Below are 18,051 nucleotides of genomic sequence, written 5' to 3' on the forward strand. Positions count from 1 at the left end.
ACGGATCTGCAAAAGAAATTTTTGTTTCAATGCTATAGAAAGCAGTCCCTCTGAACCACTATTGTGTATCTCTTCCGGCTTTGTCCTCCATCGGCATCACAGGGAAAATTAAAGACATGTTTTCAGGGGAAGACTTTGGCCCTCTGACTCGGCTTGTCCTGGTGAATGCTGTTTATTTCAAGGGCGACTGGAAGCAGAAATTCACAAAAGAGAAGACACAGTTAATGAATTTTACTAAGAAAGATGGTGTGGCAGTCAAAATCCCAATGATGAAGGCTCTTGTGAGAACAAAATATGGTAATATGAAAAATCACCCTCTGAAGCCTGATTTTGGGAATTGACAGGGATATTTATTTAATATTTTCTTTCTCTGTTCCAGGTTATTTTTCGGAATCCTCCATGAACTACCAGGTTTTGGAATTACCTTATAAAAGTGATGAGTTTAGTTTAATCATCGTACTTCCTGCAGAAGATGTGAACATAGAAGAAATGGAAAAGCAAATTACTGCTCATCAAATCCTGAAATGGTTCTCCGAGATGCAAGAAGATGAAGTTGAAGTAGGCCTCCCTAGGTTGGTAATGTCATTTTATTATTTGGTTCTTATGTTTTCACTTATGGAGACATTTGAATAGCTGGTTGAAAGATAGCAGATACTTGAAAAGGCTATCGACGGGAAGAAAAAATGCATTTGGAAGTGTAACTCCACTTTATGGATACAAAAGCAAGTCTGAACATTGCCAGCAATGATTTGCCAGGAGGAGAACTGAATTTCAGGGCTCACTATTCTCTGAAATAGATGAAGAAATGTAAGTCTGCAAGCTAGAATGTTGAGATGAAAAAGAATTTTTGTTCGTTTTATTATATAATCTTATCTTTTTCTAATTCTTTTTCCTAATTGGAATTTTAAATATCTATCTTCTGTTCCGTTTCAAGAAAATAACCGCCCCCCCAAAAAAAAACCACTTATGCTACCAGACAATTAAAAGATATGTTAAATCAACTTTGACAGCTGGTGCTCCAATGGTCATTGAATGACAAATAGGGAATCCTACAGTCAAGTTTAGATAGTTAATACAAAGTGGAAATTGCAAAGTTTATCTCAGGAAACAATAATTATCGACGCTAATTTCTTGATATCATGCTTCTGGCCGACAGGAGAAACTTCAGAGTAAGTTGTGCCCACATAACTCAATTCACACTCTGCTTCAACTTTTTAAAGAAACAGATGTTTAATAGATGATAATTCTGTCCTTTTCATTTCTAAATTTTCCTGCAAACTCATCAAAGCCTGTGTGGTTTGTACACCCCTCTTCCAGGGCTTTTGTCACTTAAACCTCTTGGCTTTTCTTTCCTTTTCCACTTAGCTGGGATCCAGTCAGTCATTTCAATCATATTCTCACCAAATATTTTTAATGTTTTTTGTTACTTGGTCTTCAACCTGCTTTAATTTCTCCCTAATCATCCTCAACCCCCAGTCTACTCATAAAGCCACTCCTGCTCCCCAACTATTGATTTTCTTAAGCAAAAACCCAGAAAGCAGTCCCTTCTAGCCTCATTGAGGCTAAGCTGGGGGGCTCCTTACTTTTCTTCAACTTTCTTCTTTAAAACTCACACACACCACACGAAAACTTGACTTCTATTCCCCAGGTGCTACTTTATGATGATTTCTCTTACTCTCAACTTGTGCCTCAACTTCCTGTTCCTTAAAGAAAACCTATCATTAAGCAAACCTGCCTCTCTACCCTTCACCTCAAAATTTATGTACATCTTTGAAGATCTTTTACCTTCCTTGACATCCTGGAGAATGAGGTATCCTATGTTTTCTCACCCTAACTCTAGGTTCTTGATCCTAATACTATTGACCCTCCCCCTTTTCTTGAAAATCTAGAATTTTTTAACTCCTGGAGCACTATTCGCTTCTGTTTATTGTTCTCTCCTCTGTAAAATTTTCCTGCTCCCTGACTTACTTTTTTTTTCTTTCTGCTCCCAACTAATGTTTACTAGAATTTCGTCTTCAAAATTTTCTTCTTCTTACTCTCTTTTGTCCCTTATTCTTCATGTCTCTAAAATCTGAATCTTTCCCCCCAACCTCTCTTCCAATTTCTCAGCATCTGTATATCTCTACCTGGATGTTATTCAGTCTTTCAATGAGACTGAATACTACTACATGTGAAACATTGGAGATCAAATGATGTGACAGTTTATCTTCTAATAACAGAAATAACAATTTGGGGGATTAACTTGTTTATTTTCAAATTTCATTCTCTCTCTCTCTCTCTCTCCTTTGGAAAGGTCACTATTTGGGGTCAAAAACACTGAGTTTGAAAACTGTTCATGCCATAAACTAGCAGTGGGGTCTTAGGAGAGTCACTTGAGTGTGGAATAGTGATACTTGTGGTCAAGGTAGCTCTGGCATCATCAGCCCAGTTAACCAATGCCTAGATAATAATACATAAGTCCTAAACTCAATTGGCAACAGTAAATACAGCCTTTTGCCAGAATTCCCGTCTCCAACATTTTAGGAATCTCCTCAAGAATGCTGCATGGCCCACAAATCCTTCCGGGCTACTGCAGTCTGGACAGCTTTTCCTAACTGTTTGGTCTTATTATCAGCTTCTCCAAACTGTGGCCACATTTCTCATACAACTTCTCTCACAGTATGGACACAGACTTCTCTTTTAATTCCTCCTAGAAAAATGGTTATGGGTTGATTTATGTCCCTCCCAATTCATATGTTGAAGTCCTAACCCATTACCCCAAAATGTGACCTTTTCTGGAGACGGAGTCTTTATAGAGGTAATCAAGTTCAAGTGAAGTCATTAGGGTGAGCCCTCGTCCACCATGGCTGGTATAGGTAGCAGGAAGACTAAGTGGAGACAGAGGGAGAAGATGGCCATCTACAGGCCAAGGAGAGAGGCCTGGAACACACCTCAGAGTCCTCAGAAGGAACCAATGTTACCCACACCTTAATTTTAGACCTCTAGCTGCTACAATCGTGAGACAATAAATTTCTGTTATTTAAGCCACCTAGTTTGTGGTAATTTTTTGAGGTAGCCCTTGGCAAACTAATAGGAGTAAGAACAATTTCAATGTTTAACCACATTTTACTGAAAACTTTATGTTAATAAAAGGGGTTTATAAGGTGGAAAGTAATTTAAAAACCAGGTGCCAGGGATGAGTGTTCCTGGAGTTTAGGCCATTTCTTGTAACCAGGGAGTCTTGTCTGGTCCGTTGCTGTCCTGGTGCCAGAACCCACCCTCACCCCAAGTCTTTTTTATCTCCCTCCTACCCAGCATCCTGAGGTCTCCAAATTTTCCCAGCACAGAAAGAAGGTAACACACATTTTTTTCCCCATGCCCTTTAAGGCCAGATTCCTGGTCATGATAAGAATCTATAGTGGCAGATTCTGACCCTCCGTAGAAACGTTTTCATTTCATCCAGAATAGATTATACCCTCATCATTTCAAACTTCACTATCTCTGTCCCACTGGTTCTATTTGCATAATGAAAAGTTCATTGTGTTGCTTTTCCCAACAAATGAGCACTTTGTCCTAAGATGAATTTGAATCTTCAGTGTTATGGAAACAGAAATATTAATTGGCAGTTGTACTTCCTTTTCTCAAACAAATTCCAGGCACCAAAGATATTTTAAAAATTTGATGGCAGTTTCAATTACTGTACCTCATTACATACTTCCATTCATAGCACAAAATGTAGCAAATAGAAGGTGCTAAAAAAGTGATATCTATTTTTCTTTCAAAAGTAATGGCTATTTTCTTTCTCTGTTAAGATCACTGCCCAGGGAGCCTTGGTGACTCAGTCAGTTAAGTGTCTGACTTCTGCTCAAGTCATGATCCCACGGTGCTGGGATCGAGTCCCGCATCGGGCTCCCTGCTCAGCGGAGAGCCTGCTTCTCCCTCTCCTTCTGCCCCTCCCTTCCACTCATGCTCTCTCTCTCACTCTCTTTCTCTCTAAATACATACATACATACATACATACATACATACATACATACATACATACACACATACACACATACATACAAATCTTTAAGATCACTGCCCAGCCAATCCCAGAGTAGAAAGTATTCTCTGACTTCCTCTCTCTTGCCTATCCCCTGTCTGGAAGGCCCTTCCTTCTTCGCGGTGTCTAATCAGTAAATTCTCATTCATCCTTCAATGTCTCCTCACAATTAACTCTTCGGTATACTTTTCCCCAACATGCTCAGTTAGAATCAACCATCCCTTATCTTTATTTCTAGAGCATTTCATACAAATTTACATATGGCACTTGTTACATTACATTTCCATCTCTTGCTCACGTTCTTGTGTATCCTATTAAGATGTGAGCTCTGGAACAGGGGGTTATGTCGCCTTCATTTTGGTTTCCACAGTCCCTACAACATTTCGTGGCACATCGTAAGTGCCAAACAAATACTGTTGAATTACATTATATAAATATTTTCAAAGAAAACAATTCTATGTTGTTTCCCCTTATTAATTTTAAATACCCCCAAAATCAGAGTTCAACCTTCCAGTCACATTTTAATTCATTCCCTGTGAGGATCCTGATGAAACTTTCCCATACATGCAGCATAATGAAAGACAGGACATCAACCATTTTCTTGGAAACCTCTCTAGAGAAATAAACATGAGATTTTTAAATTCACAAGACTGAAAATTTTGTTATCAATTATTCAATCACATTAACACAATATTATATTTAAAATGTATTCACTTCTCACAAGAGGATGAGCTTTCTAATTTATTAAAGGAATGATTTGCTTATGTGTTAAGTTCACAGGCAATTTTAGTCCATCAGGACACATTTATTGAATTTAGTTTCCTGAGCAGTAAGATCATGGATTGAAAGTTCTGAAGTACCTTTTCCCCTAAATGAATAATTTCCTTACAACGGAAAAATACCCATTTAAAATCTGTGTTCGGTACAGAGAGGGAAAGCTATATAGGCTGAGTAAATACTTTAGAGTGGACTGACAGTTTTCAGTTTTATTACTCAATGCTGTGTTTCTTTCATATCTGGATGAATGCATTAGGCTTTCAAAATGATAACTAAAGATTTTAGTAAAACCAAACAGTTTAATCAGCTGTGTTAGTTTCCTAGGGCTTAAAACAACAGAATTCATTCTCATAATTCTGGAGGCTAGAAGTCCAAACTCAAGGTGTCAGCAGGGCCATTCTCTCCCAGACTGTGTGGAATCCTTCCTTGCCTCTACTCAGCCTCTGGTGGCAATCAATCATCTTTGGTGTTCCTCTGCTTTTAGACGCACCACTCCAGTCTTTGCCTCTGTTGTCATGTGGCCATCTCTCTTCACATGGCATTCTCTTTTCTTATAAGGACGCCAATGATATTGGATTAAGGGCCCCCTGTATTCCATTATGACCTTGGCCTAACTAATTACACCTGCAATGACCTATTTCCAAATAAGGTCACATCATGAGGTACTGAGAGATAGGGCTTTAGCATATGAATTTGGGTAGTGGGGGGCACAATTCAATTTGTAACCCCCACTATTCTAAATTCTGTTAATGTAAAACAAAATAAAAGCCTCTTTGGTAGCAAAATTTAGTGCATGCCAAAGAGAGAAAAATTAATCATAAGAATGCTTCTATATTAGTAACACTAGGAAGGAACATGTGAGTGCCTATTTAGATTTTTGTTACTGTTTAAGAAACATTTCTTCTCTCCCTTTGATGTAGGCCTAGTTTAGAATCAGGCCCATAAGATAGAGTATATATAGTCTAAAAATACTAGAGTGCTTTCTAGAGTTTATTATTTATAACATACCAGATATCTAATTTGGACATTACCCATGTTGGATAGCAGCTAAAATAATCATGTTACTTTGTCTCAATGTAATATGGGATCCTAGAAACATAGTAGTCAAAATTCTTCAGGTGGAAGAGTCCGACACATACTTTCTATATATCATATCTTCTGTATATAAGAAACACTCTGAGAACATGTTTTATGATTATGTGTATGGGCAAAAGTGATTATTTAATACATGCAAAGAAGATAAAGAAGTAACTTTCATTTATATAGCAGTTTAACTTTGTAAAGCATTTAATTTAAAGTATTTTAATACTAATGTTGTGGTTCTACAGTCTGACTTGGTTACATCTTGCATTTCACAGAGAAGGAAACTGAGTCACTCAAAAAGTGAATTGATCAACATTCAACTAAGTGTTGGGAAACAGAATTAGCTCTCATGTCTACTGTCTTACAGCTTTATGCTTTTATTGGTTTGCTACTTCCTAGAAATGTTATCGCCTGTTGAAAAGCACAGATTGATTGGGATCCCACTATGGACAAGGAACTGAAACAGATGTAAAACGACATACATGCTCCCTACTGATAAGATGGTTACCACCTAGATGGAGTGGTGCAAGATTTGCACAAGAAATTTACTAACAATATCCAGCAGTAGACAGTAAATATTAAAAGAAAGTTACAATCAGTAAGTACTAGGAGATTCATGAAAAAAAAGAGAGGGGACAGGGAACACTAGAAACTGGAGTTGTAAACAAGGGCTTTATGGAAGAGGAAGAACTTGAACAGGGCTTTAAAAGAATCAAGAGGGTTAAGTCCCATATGGAAAGGGGAATTGTTGAAAATTTCCAAGTAAGATAGTGGAATGATTAAGGCAGTGTTTTAGAGAGATATATTTGGTAGTCACAATGCCTTTGTTCATGATGGATAACTTGTCTGAATACTCTCCCCACTTCCCACCACCATCCGCATATTTCTGTATAACTTCTTTTGGTCCTTAAAACCAAGTTTGGGTTTCAGAAAGCTTTTCTGGTCTTTTCATTCAAGATAACACAGTATCTGGGGCGCCTGGGTGGCTCAGTGGGTTAAGCATCTGTCTTTGGCTCAGGTCATGATCCTGGGGTCCTGGGATCAAGCTCTGAGTTGGGTTCCCTGCTCAGCGGGAAGTCTGCTACTCCCTCTCCCTCTGACCCTGCCCCCTGCTTGTGCTCTCACTCTCATGCACGCACTCTCTCTCTCTCTCAAATGAATAAATAAAAAATCTTTTAAAAAAAGAAGATAACATAACATCTTCCCTTTTCCCTGCTGGGAAAACTTCTCCTTGCACCTTGTGTTTATTTCTGCACAGCAGTTATATTAACATTATTATTTCATCTTCCTCAGTGGACAATAAACTTCTTGCAGTCAGAGTTATGCATATTTCCTTTCCGTGACCCCAGCACAAAGCATGAATCTGAAAAATAGTGGTTGTTCACTGAACAATTGTTGCTCTAATCTGAAGAGTTGTGATGTCCAAGATGTGTTAAAGAGGGAAAGAATGAAGCCCAAAAGATCAGTTAAGAAACCCCTGCAGTAATTTGGCACGAAGTAGGGAGTGTTTAAAGGGAACAAGTTCCCTGGGAATAGTAAGGAACTGGTGAAATAGGAAGACATTTATTGGAGTATTGACTAATGAGATATGGGTTACAAAGAAATAGATTGTTTGGAGGTTCTAAATTTGACTTACTAGGAAAATGAGAAGACTGTGATTTCTTATTCTTTTGTGGCAGTCCTTAGCTGGGCACTTTGGACTTCTAGAAAGTTCTGTGGTAGACTTCAGAGAGTCCTTGAAGCCCTTGAAACTATTAGCAAGTTTATATATGTAAGGTCTTATATTTATTTTCCTTCGGGGAGGCTTCATAGTGGCCAATGAATTCTCAGTGGTCTGGTCTTTACATTTGTTAAATGCTACAGTTCTATTCAAAGGTATAGTAATAACTAAACAACAGCCATAGCCTTTCTGAGAGATATCATTTTTTAAAAATATTGACTGATATGGCGTCTCACAGTATCTTTAACAACTGTTGAACAAGATCATGGAAAATAGAGCATGATATTGAAGACCAAGCTGTATAACTTTAAACAACTTACCTAAGATTTTTTAAAACTGTTAAATGGGACAATGATAATATGTGCCTCATGGAGTTATTGTGAAGGTTATATGAAGTACTGTTTATAACATTTTTAGTACTCAATAGTATCTCTTATTATTTTTGTTATTATTCTCACTCAGTTCTAACATGTATTAAGCATCCATTAGAGTGCCAACAGTGTTCTAGATGCTGCTTCTCTTTACCACAAAGCCTTTAATTTGCCAAATAAATTTGATAGAGATCAACTTCTATACACACATTATGGATGAGGTAGAGACCGGTAAATACCTTGCCCGTGCTTACACTGCTAACACATGGCAGAGCCAACATTGCAAGAGTCAGAAAACAGATGCAATGTAGGCAGGCATGAGGGAGAGCACAGAACAGAGCAAGTGTCAGTGACACATGAGCAGCAAGAGATGTGAAGCAGCAGTGCCAAAGAGACTTTGGAAAAGAGAGAACACCTTCCTGAGGATCTGAAGTATGTTCTTACTGGGCTAGAAATCAATCCCAGGTTTGGCCAGCTTTGGTTCTCTAAACAACTGAATGTGAACTGTGTATGGGTGGGGAGAAAAGTGATCTCAGGGTAAATGAAGCTGAATATGAGAATAGAAATGTCATGACCAGCTGCAGTAGTGATTAGAAAATGTTCACTTACTTCAACCTATTGGTCACTGATACAAACTGGAATCGAGTTTACATTAAACAGTGTCCAGATATGTTTCGTATGGGACAGAAAGCATTTTTTAGCTCAGCCATTGAGGCTAACAGAGTTTTTCCTACATACACACACACACACACACACGCACACACACACATATAGATACATATATACAAACACACTCCAGGTAATTTGTCAGAAAGTGACCAAAAACTACTATGTACTCATGTAATAGTCTAGGTCCACCACTGTCAGGGATTGTGTTACATTTTTATCCTCATGGGCAGACCTAAGATTTGGTTTTGTTGGCTCTAAACCTGAACGTTCCAAGGATGACTCAAGCCCACTGAATCAAAACCAGGATTCCAAGTATTAAGGATAGGGACCCCGAGGGAGACCCACCCAAGACTTTCTGTCAATAAGTAAGAGTCCTGGGTATAAAGGGGAAGGAACAGGCAACACCAATCCGCAATAGGGCCTACAGACCAGGAGTGGCTCCATCTTAAAATGGAAATTCTAAATTGTTGTCTTCATTTTCTGCACCTGTTACCTGTGTTAAACCCCTTTAAGCGCAGTGGTTCCATATGGCCGTAAACTGATAATAGATACTGTATACATATGCTAAAACATTCATTTTATGATTACTTGTTAATTGTCTATTCAGTCTCTTTGCTGATTATTCTTTTATCTTTAGATGTATTCTTTAGACAATTTTAGATGAGGGTCAAGGAAAAGGGGAAATGAACCACATCTAAAGTAAATATTAAGTCTCACAAAATTTGAAAGAGGCACATAATTAACATTGTGTATATATTGATTGAGATTATGATTTCAAATTATATTTTGAGTAGAAGGCAATGTGGGTTAGCACGTTAACTTTGACTTGGAATGGTCCTGAATTTGAATCCCAGCTTTGTCTCCTATCTTGAACTTGAGCCTGGAAATCAACCTCCTCAATTTTCTACTTTCTTAATTAATGGGAATAATGCTAACTTCCCTGGGTTTTTGTGAAGATTAAAAACTACAATCTGTATTAAGTGTCTAACACATGGAAGTACTACTTCACACACCTGGCAATTCATGACTCCAGTAATTGCGGATAATTAGAAATTGGCTGTATATTATACTTTCATTAAATGGTTGAATGAGTTTCTGTTGCTATAGGTTTCGCTGGACTACATTATGAGCAGGACTGTAGCTTAAATGACTCTCCACTGATAATTAGGCATTATTAAAAGTTGTAATAAGTCTTGCAGTATTCTTCTCATTATCCTAAAACTATTCTGCCAAAAATAGCCAATTTTTAGGTGAACTAGAACATTTATTTTCCACCTTTTACATGCCTACACTCCATTTAGTTGTTAAAAAAGAGTGTAGTAATAAAAACAGGGAAAAAAGTGGAAAGATGTCAAAACCATCAGGCTGCATTATCTTTCTTAGCTGGAAGTGAAAAGAAAGAAGTTGAAAACAGTGGAATAAAGCAAACTATTTTCACTACCAGTAGATTTTAATGCCCATGTTGTGTCCATCCTCAGGGCTCTGAATAAGTTAATATTTTCCAAAAGTACATAGTATTTTACCAAGATATAATTCAGGCCCGGTAAATCTCTGCCATAGCATGTTCATTTTTTTTTTTGAAGAATTATAATTAACAAACTGAGGGTTCTAGAGGGGAGGGGCGGGGGGGATGGGTTAGCCTGGTGATGGGTATTAAAGAGGGCATATATTGCATGGAGCACTGGGTGTTATATGCAAACAATGAATCATGGAACACTACAACAAAAACTAATGATGTAACGTATATTGACTAACATAACATTAAAAAAAAAAGCTTGTTCAATATTTGGCAACGAAAACAGTGATCTAATTGGACTGATTGCTCGAGCTAATTTCCAGCCCTGGGTATGGGCCTAGCTCTGAGCTAAGCAAGGATCCTGTCCTTGACCAGCCTTGTCTGGAGAGCACAGGGGCAAATGCCCATCAGTTCACAGACTGAGCTCCTTAGGCAGGGCTTGTCCTGGAATTTCACTGATGGAGGAAATATACAGAACTCCCTGTTCTTTTCTTTCATAAAGTTTCCAACCTGGTTTTAAAAAGCACATTGATGCTTCTGGCATCTATAAAGTCAGTAAGTACTAGCTTTTCTTTTTTCTTCCTTTTTAGCGAAATGATAAATAGATTCAGTATTCTGTTAACTTGGAATCATAGATCAGCCTGTGAGAGTCTTTGAGATTCTCTGGTTAGGGTCTTCAAGTCAGGTAAATTGAGGTTTGAAGATTTGAGTGGAAGCTAGAGTCCTAACTTCGGGCCCTGCATAAGAAGTAGTGGCCGGCACCTTTTTTTTTTCCTCCTATAAGTTTTTATCTTTTATTTTGTTTTAAGAAATTTAATTCCCTTTCTTTTACCCTTTTTACAGGACCTATTGGGAAGATAGTAGGTATGTCCATAAATTGAAAGAAGTCACATCAGCTGTGACAATGGAAGGATAGCAGATTATTAACGTCTCCCTGTGCTTCAGTAGCCAACAATCTTCTCCAAGGGCTGTTGACTTCTTTTCCCCTTCCATAGTATTTTGGATGTATGCCAGGAACCATCTTTGATGGTGTGAAAAACCAGAGTATATACAGTTGCTGGAGGGAAACTACTTTTCTAGGGAAGGAGCCAAGCAATTGAAAACTAAGAACTCTCACCCTGTTTTGTTAGATAATTATAACTTCAGAAAATATAGTATTTTCTTCCCTCCTCCCACCAACCATTTAACTGGGAAGCAAGTTATTAGCAACTTCAGAACTTCTCAGTGGAGCTGGGGGAAAATGGTATTATATATATGAGGAAATGTAATTGGATAATAAAAACAAAAGATTTCACATTATAATTTCTTCCAAGTCATCCATTTTGTAGCAAACATTTTGGTAGCAAATGTATACAGTTTTTCAAGAATTTTCCTCTTCATTTGTTTTTTTTTAACAGATTTAAAGTAGAACAAAAATTAGACTTCAAAGAAGCTTTGTATTCTTTGAATATAACTGAGATATTTAGTGGTGGCTGTGACCTTTCTGGAATAACAGGTAGTGTGATAAATAATTCTTATATTATTATGTTAATATGTTTTCTTAGTAACTCTGTCAACTGACTGATCTGAAAGAGCATTCGGCCCCAGAAAATATATACACACCCAGTGACTAAATGTCAGAGTCATGTTGAGCTCTCTGTAAACAAGCACTTCATTTTGTATTTAAGTCACTTTCCTTAAAGAAAGTCAGAAAGCATTTTAGAATGTTAGATAAGCCTTCTAAACATTCTTGTAATAAAACTATGTAGGTTAAGTAGTATACGGGCTTTTATTTCAGCCCTGTTTGGATTTCTTTATCTGAATAATGGGAATTACAACTTTGAGGCTCTCATCTATGCAGAGCTAATAAAACTCTTATAAACCAATTTGCAAATGTTAATTTGGTAATATTGGAGCCCATGAAATAGGCATCAACAAGCTGCTGGATGATGAACACAATCTAGAAATTGTAATGCCACAGCTTGAAGATTTAGCTTGAGACTAACAACACATCTGAGGAGATGGAGCTTTTATGCTAACTCACACCTGGGAAACACCACATGGCTAAGATGCTCACTCACACAACAAAGCCCAAGACAGTGTTTTATTTTTTCTTGTCTTGGCAGTACCCACTTGTTGAAAAATATCTAACTAAGGAGAAAAAAAAATGATAGACAAAGAGGGCCAATTTGTCCCCAAGTTCCTTACCCTCTTTTAAATGCAGTCTTCTGTTTTATTAAAAAAAAAACAAAAACAAAAACGGGCCTGACAATGCAAGCCTGTCTGTCTGATGGGGTTTTGTATCATAACATAGAAATATTGTGTATTCCTATATAAGTATCTGGGCTTTGGAGAAGTATTCATTAATTTATTCACTCATCAATTATGTGGGTAAACGAATAGAATGAGCTTTCCTGATGGAGGAGGTGGGTGGGGTACACTGGTGACAGATGTTCATTATTACCTTCACACATGATTTAGCTACTTGTTCGCACGCTGACAGAGATATCTGACTTCTCTGACAATTTCATCGGCATCAGGAATGAGGCAGTCAACATTAAATACTGCAACAGCACACTATCTAATTGTACTCTGGAACACAGCCATCTCGCCAACCTAAAATCAACCAACCCATTTTTCAAGTACTTCTTCCTGTTAGCCTTCTTTCTGGCCTTCAGATGCTCACTCACTATACAGCAGGCATTTCAAGCAGCCACTCGCTCTACAAATCTCCAGCAACTGGTGACTTCTATAAAATCTCCTTTTATAGGCAGATTTATCACAAAAATACCTCCAAAATTCTTTTTTTTTAAAGGTTGGGTTTTTTTTTTTTAAGATTTTATTTATTCATTTGAGACACAGAGATACACAGAGAGAGAGAGAAAAAGCATGAGCAGGGAGAGAGGCAGAGGGAGAAGCAAGCTCCTCGCTGAGCCAGGAACCCGATGTGGGGCTTGATCCCAGGACCCTGGGATCATGACCTGAGCCGAAGGCAGAGGCTTAACCATCTGAACCACCCAGGTGCCCCCCTCCAAAATTCTTTATAAGAGAATTTGTGCAAGAGAATATCTTCAAACAGCAAAAAACAAACGTCCAACATTTTCTGCTCTTTCTCTCCTGAGTTGCCTATTTGAGTTGCTTTAACTACTTTGGTTCTATCTTCCTGCCAGAAATAAAATAGCCAGGGCCATCACTGGTACTACATCTGGTCATTAGGAGAACAGTAAATTCCCTGCTATCCCTATTTATCACTCATGCAGTAAACATTCTCTAAAAGCTACTGTGAACCAGGCTAACACTAGTGCTGTGGGATATTTACACAGGAGCTACTATCCTATACTCCTATAATTCACAAGCTTTGAATGAAATGTTTTCAGACAGTTACTTTTGGAAACTTGGAGATGAATATTTGGCTTCACACTGCTATTAATTACTGCTATTACTTCTTGTGGTTACCTTTAGTAAAATATTTAAGCTTTCTGAGCCTCAGCTTTCTAATTTGTTAAATGAGATAAATTGTGATGAAAATAAATGAAAGAATGTATGTAGGTCACCTTGTTCCATATCTGGCACATAATATATACTAACTAAATGGTAAATATAGTTAAAAAAAAACAAGTGGGTCTATGGCACATTAATATTTACTTGAACATCTTCTAGCAAAGCTGTAGAAGGTTTTTGTCCTCTTAATTTGACAGAGACATACTTGGAATTTTCATAGAAAACGAGAAAAATTATTACAAACCTGAAGAAATCGGTGGCTTTATGGAGTCCAGATTCCTTGTTCCAGTCTATTAGCTGTCAGGTCCCATTCTTTTCCCAAGATCAGGTCCTCTTCGTGGTAAGACCAGATACTTGAGACCAGAGGCTCAGTCTGATAGCCATGGAGTCCCTTGACCTGGTATCAGTGCTAAACTGGGTGAAATTTTCCACTGCACCCCAACATGCTTTTTATTCTTCACTCTTGGCTTGGTATGGGTCTCTAGGTCAGCTACTCTGGGCTCCATATGTGAATCCTGTCTTATTCGCGCAGTCCTCGGGAAAGAACATGCTTACTTGCCTGATCCTGTAGCACACCATTCTCTTGTATGTGTGTGGAGAAGAGGGGGCATCTTCTCCACACACATACCTCTTCTCCCTTTTCTCCATCTTATTTGTTTCTGTCGCTGGACATATTCATATCCATGATTTATTTGTTTGACAAATATTTATTGGAAGCCAACTACATGCCAGGCAGTTTTGTAGGGATGCATAAAATGGACAAAAGTTCTGCTTCTAGTGAAGTTTACATCTGCTGATGAATAATTAATAAGCAATTAGTTAATTAAATGCAGAGGTGATGGATGCTGTAAGTGAACTAAAACAGCATCATGGAATAAATGGTGATTAGGTCAGATACAGGCAGAATTTGAAGACTGGGTTGGGAAGTTAACATTTTTGTTGGGACCTAAAGAACAATGGAGCCAGTCAGGGAAAGTTCTGGGGAAGAGGGTTTTAAGCAGAAGGAGAGTTAGGGCTAAGGCCTTGATACTTGACCTTAAGCTGGAGCTACTGGATGAGGAGAGGAAGGTAGCAGATGACGATAAGAGGTATTCGGGGGCCCAGATAAAGTGATCACAAGCAATTTGGAGTTTATTTTTAGGAAGCCATTTTTTTTAAAGATTTTATTTATCTGGCAGAGAGAGACACAGCGAGAGAGGGAACACAAGCAGGGGGAGTGAGAGGAGAAGCAGGCTTCCTGCTGAGCAGAGAGCCCGATGTGGAGCTTGATCCCAGGCCTGAGCGGAAGGCAGACAGGCCGACGCTTAACGACTGAGCCACCCAGGCGCCCCAGGAAGCCATTTTTTATGCAAATATCCCTTTGGAGAGTTCTCTTTCTCTTGCCTGAGGGGCTTTACTTCTCTGTGAGGTGCCAGAGCTGGTTCCCCTCTATTGTAAGGAATTTCTTCCCGAATCCTTGTAAATCTGGTGGTTTTGGTGGAGTCTGCCTGGTCCCATCAGCTTTCTCTCCCAAGAGAAACAAAGCTCTTTTTTATTCTTTCTCTTCAAGTTTCCAGGCCCGTCGTCCTTCCTCCACTTTCTGGCCACCACTGAACCCGTGAGCATGTTTTTATTGTCTCTTTGAGGCACACTGTCAGATCTGAGTGGTCCTGACACAGCGGGAGTGGCTGATGGCTTCTGAACTCCTGGCTTCACTTTCCCCTTCTCAAGGAGACTATCCCCGCAGGTCACAAGATCAGAAACGCTTCACACATACAGCAGTTCCACCAAGGGGAGAAGAGGAGCATGTTCTCTCAGCTTGTATCCACACTGGAACAGAATGTTGTAAGACACTATCTGACATGAGGAATTTGACACATTTTAAAGCATAGCTCTGAAGTGATTTGGTAACAGATGACACAAAAGCTCTTTAGACTTTCATAGCCTCACCAGTCTTGAAAAAAAGTAAATTTTGTTTTAAAGTCAGATCAAAACTTAATACAGAATTCAAAAGGCAAGTTGGCTTTGAGGTTGAATACATAGGGTGGGATTAATTCAAATCTGTAAAGCCTTTTTCATCTTGTCTGTAGACCATGGCGAAGCGGGGCAAAACCTTCTGTTCATACAAATATTTCACTTAGTGGGATACCTGATTTGAGGCTTATCCCCTTCTATCTTTGCTTTTGTATCTGGGCTAAACTTGATCTCTCTCTCTGGGTCTCTGTATCATTTCTGCAAGAGCTAAACTACCTTCCATCTCTAGCAAATTAACTAACTTGGGAAGAATTTGTTACTGTTTTTTTCCTAGAAATTTCTTTGTTCACTTGAAAATGTAATTAACCTGGGACCTAATAAGTAATGGCTCTGAGTTCTAATCCTTAAATACACTTTCCTATTTTCCAACAGATTCAGCTGAAGTGTTTGTTTCCCAAGTCATGCAACATGTTTTTTTTGAGATAAATGAAGACGGCAGTGAAGCCGCAACATCGACTGGTAGGACAAATGGTTTCACAACCAGCCAAGAGGAAAGACTGGGGGTGGAAATGTGCAGCGTTAGGGCATCGGCATTTCTGCATGACTCTGACCTCCTGTTTCCTTCCTACTGTCCACTACACTGTAGGAAGAAAAGAGAAATTGATTGTATAAGCTATTTTTGCATCTCTGCAGGTGCTGCTTAATAAAAAAAGCCAGGGAAGGGATTTGATTAGGACTTGAGGCTTACCTACTAATATTGCCTTATTTGTAAATTGCATTTTACCTGCCAATCAGGAGATAGGACCTGTGGAGGAAACTTCCTGTTCAAACATGAAATCATTATTATTCAGGAATGCTTACTCTTAGGTAATTGTATTAATTTCCTTCTTTTATTACACCAGGTAGGCCCCTACTTTTCTAATATGGTTTTTGTCATTATCTATACACCAGTGGCTCTCAAAGTTAGCTGCCCATTAGAATCACCTGGAAAGCTTTTTAAAATCCTATGCACAGTCTATCCCCCAAAATTAAATTAGTAAATTAATTAAATTAGTATCTCTGGAGGTGAAATCCAGACTCTAGCATTTTCTTACATTTCCCTAAGTGATTTCCATGTACGTCCAAGGTCGAGAACTAGGGCTCTGCGGTGGCTTGCGGCCCGTCCTCACTACTGCAAGTCAAATATAGTGTGTAGACGTGGCAGCAACATCACTTGGAAGCTTCTTAGAAATGCCAACCCTCAGACCCAACACTGGACCTACTTAATCAGAATCTGTTTTTTCCAAGGTTCCTAGGTGATTTGTGCACAATTTCACAGTTAGCGATCCACTCCTTTATGATAGATTTTCTTGAATAAATGGCATTTTGAATAGTATCTATGCTGCATACAAGTAATCCTCAAAAAATAATTGGAGGAAATTTAATTAGAAATGTAAAAGCAACTTTAATGAATGTCTCATAAGTCTATTTTAATTCTTTAGACTCTTGTGATTTTAGCCAATATGTAAAAGATATGCACCTTTAAATGGTCTTATTGATAAATTTCTATAAATGTATATCCGTGTTGTTAATTTCTCGGTTAATTTGTAATACTATGTAGTGTCAATGGATTTTGACACGTGGGTGGGTCACACTGGACTCCCGCTACTGTTCTGTCATCTCCCAAAGGACTTGGCGTTACTGTGCTCAAGGACCTTAGATTGGAGAGCATGGGCTATTTCAATCTTGGAGAAACAAAAAAGTTGCATTGGATGAAGTTGTTGGTCTATGTAGACAAGTTTTCCAGCTGCTTTTACATAAGAGTCTTTACAGATCATCGTCTGATTCTCTCATTATATTGGTGAAGAAAGAGGCCCACGACATGAAGTGGTTTGCCTACGGTCATACTATTAATTGACAGCTGAGTTTGTACTCTAATCAGGTTCTCTGACTTCAGGTTCAGAGCTCTTTTGACTATCACCCACTGCCTCTAATTTAAGTCTAGAGTTCTCTAAGAGGGGCTAACAATCATTAAGGGAACAGCAGTGACCCTGATGTGTTACACATCAGAATAGTTTTCAGTGTGAGTATTTTGACTTTCAGCATCTGCTCAGTGGATGCTCAAGAATAAAAAAAATCTCAAGTGTTCACCCAAGTGAGAATGGGAATGACACTGACTATGGTTTTTTGTATTCTCTCACCAATTCAGATATAAGTCTCTATTCACTGGTAATTTGGGCATCATAGCCCTGATATTGCAGGTAGGAGAGTGCCATGCATTTTATATTACTAAGGTTATGCTTGATTCTGAAAGCGATCAGAATATGTCACCCCCAGATAAGCCACTTTGTCCGAAGCGTTGTTGTGAGCTGAAAAAGATGGAGAAACAGCACAGGAAAAAAATAAGAGCTCTCTACTCTCCCACAATCTGCCTAAAAGCAGGGCATAAATTTCCCTTGTGAAGGTGTCTCTCCTTCTC

The 18,051-nt window shown here is 38.5% G+C and overlaps 1 protein-coding gene across 1 annotated transcript in view; it reads left to right on the forward strand.

Annotated features, from left to right (window-relative positions):
• SERPINI2 (serpin family I member 2) overlaps positions 1-18,051 on the forward strand; it is a 31,524-nt gene that overhangs the window by 8,415 nt on the left and 5,058 nt on the right. Inside the window, exons 4-7 of the mRNA XM_028103191.1 lie at positions 103-297; positions 380-572; positions 11,558-11,655; positions 16,026-16,112. Coding sequence (XP_027958992.1) covers positions 103-297; positions 380-572; positions 11,558-11,655; positions 16,026-16,112 — 573 coding nt within the window. The remainder of the gene's footprint in view (positions 1-102; positions 298-379; positions 573-11,557; positions 11,656-16,025; positions 16,113-18,051) is intronic.

This window comes from Eumetopias jubatus, unplaced genomic scaffold (assembly GCF_037043125.1).
Source record: "Eumetopias jubatus isolate StellerSeaLion01/CBP00866 unplaced genomic scaffold, mEumJub1_p1.0 scaffold_1, whole genome shotgun sequence".
Taxonomy (NCBI): Eukaryota; Metazoa; Chordata; class Mammalia; order Carnivora; family Otariidae; genus Eumetopias; species Eumetopias jubatus.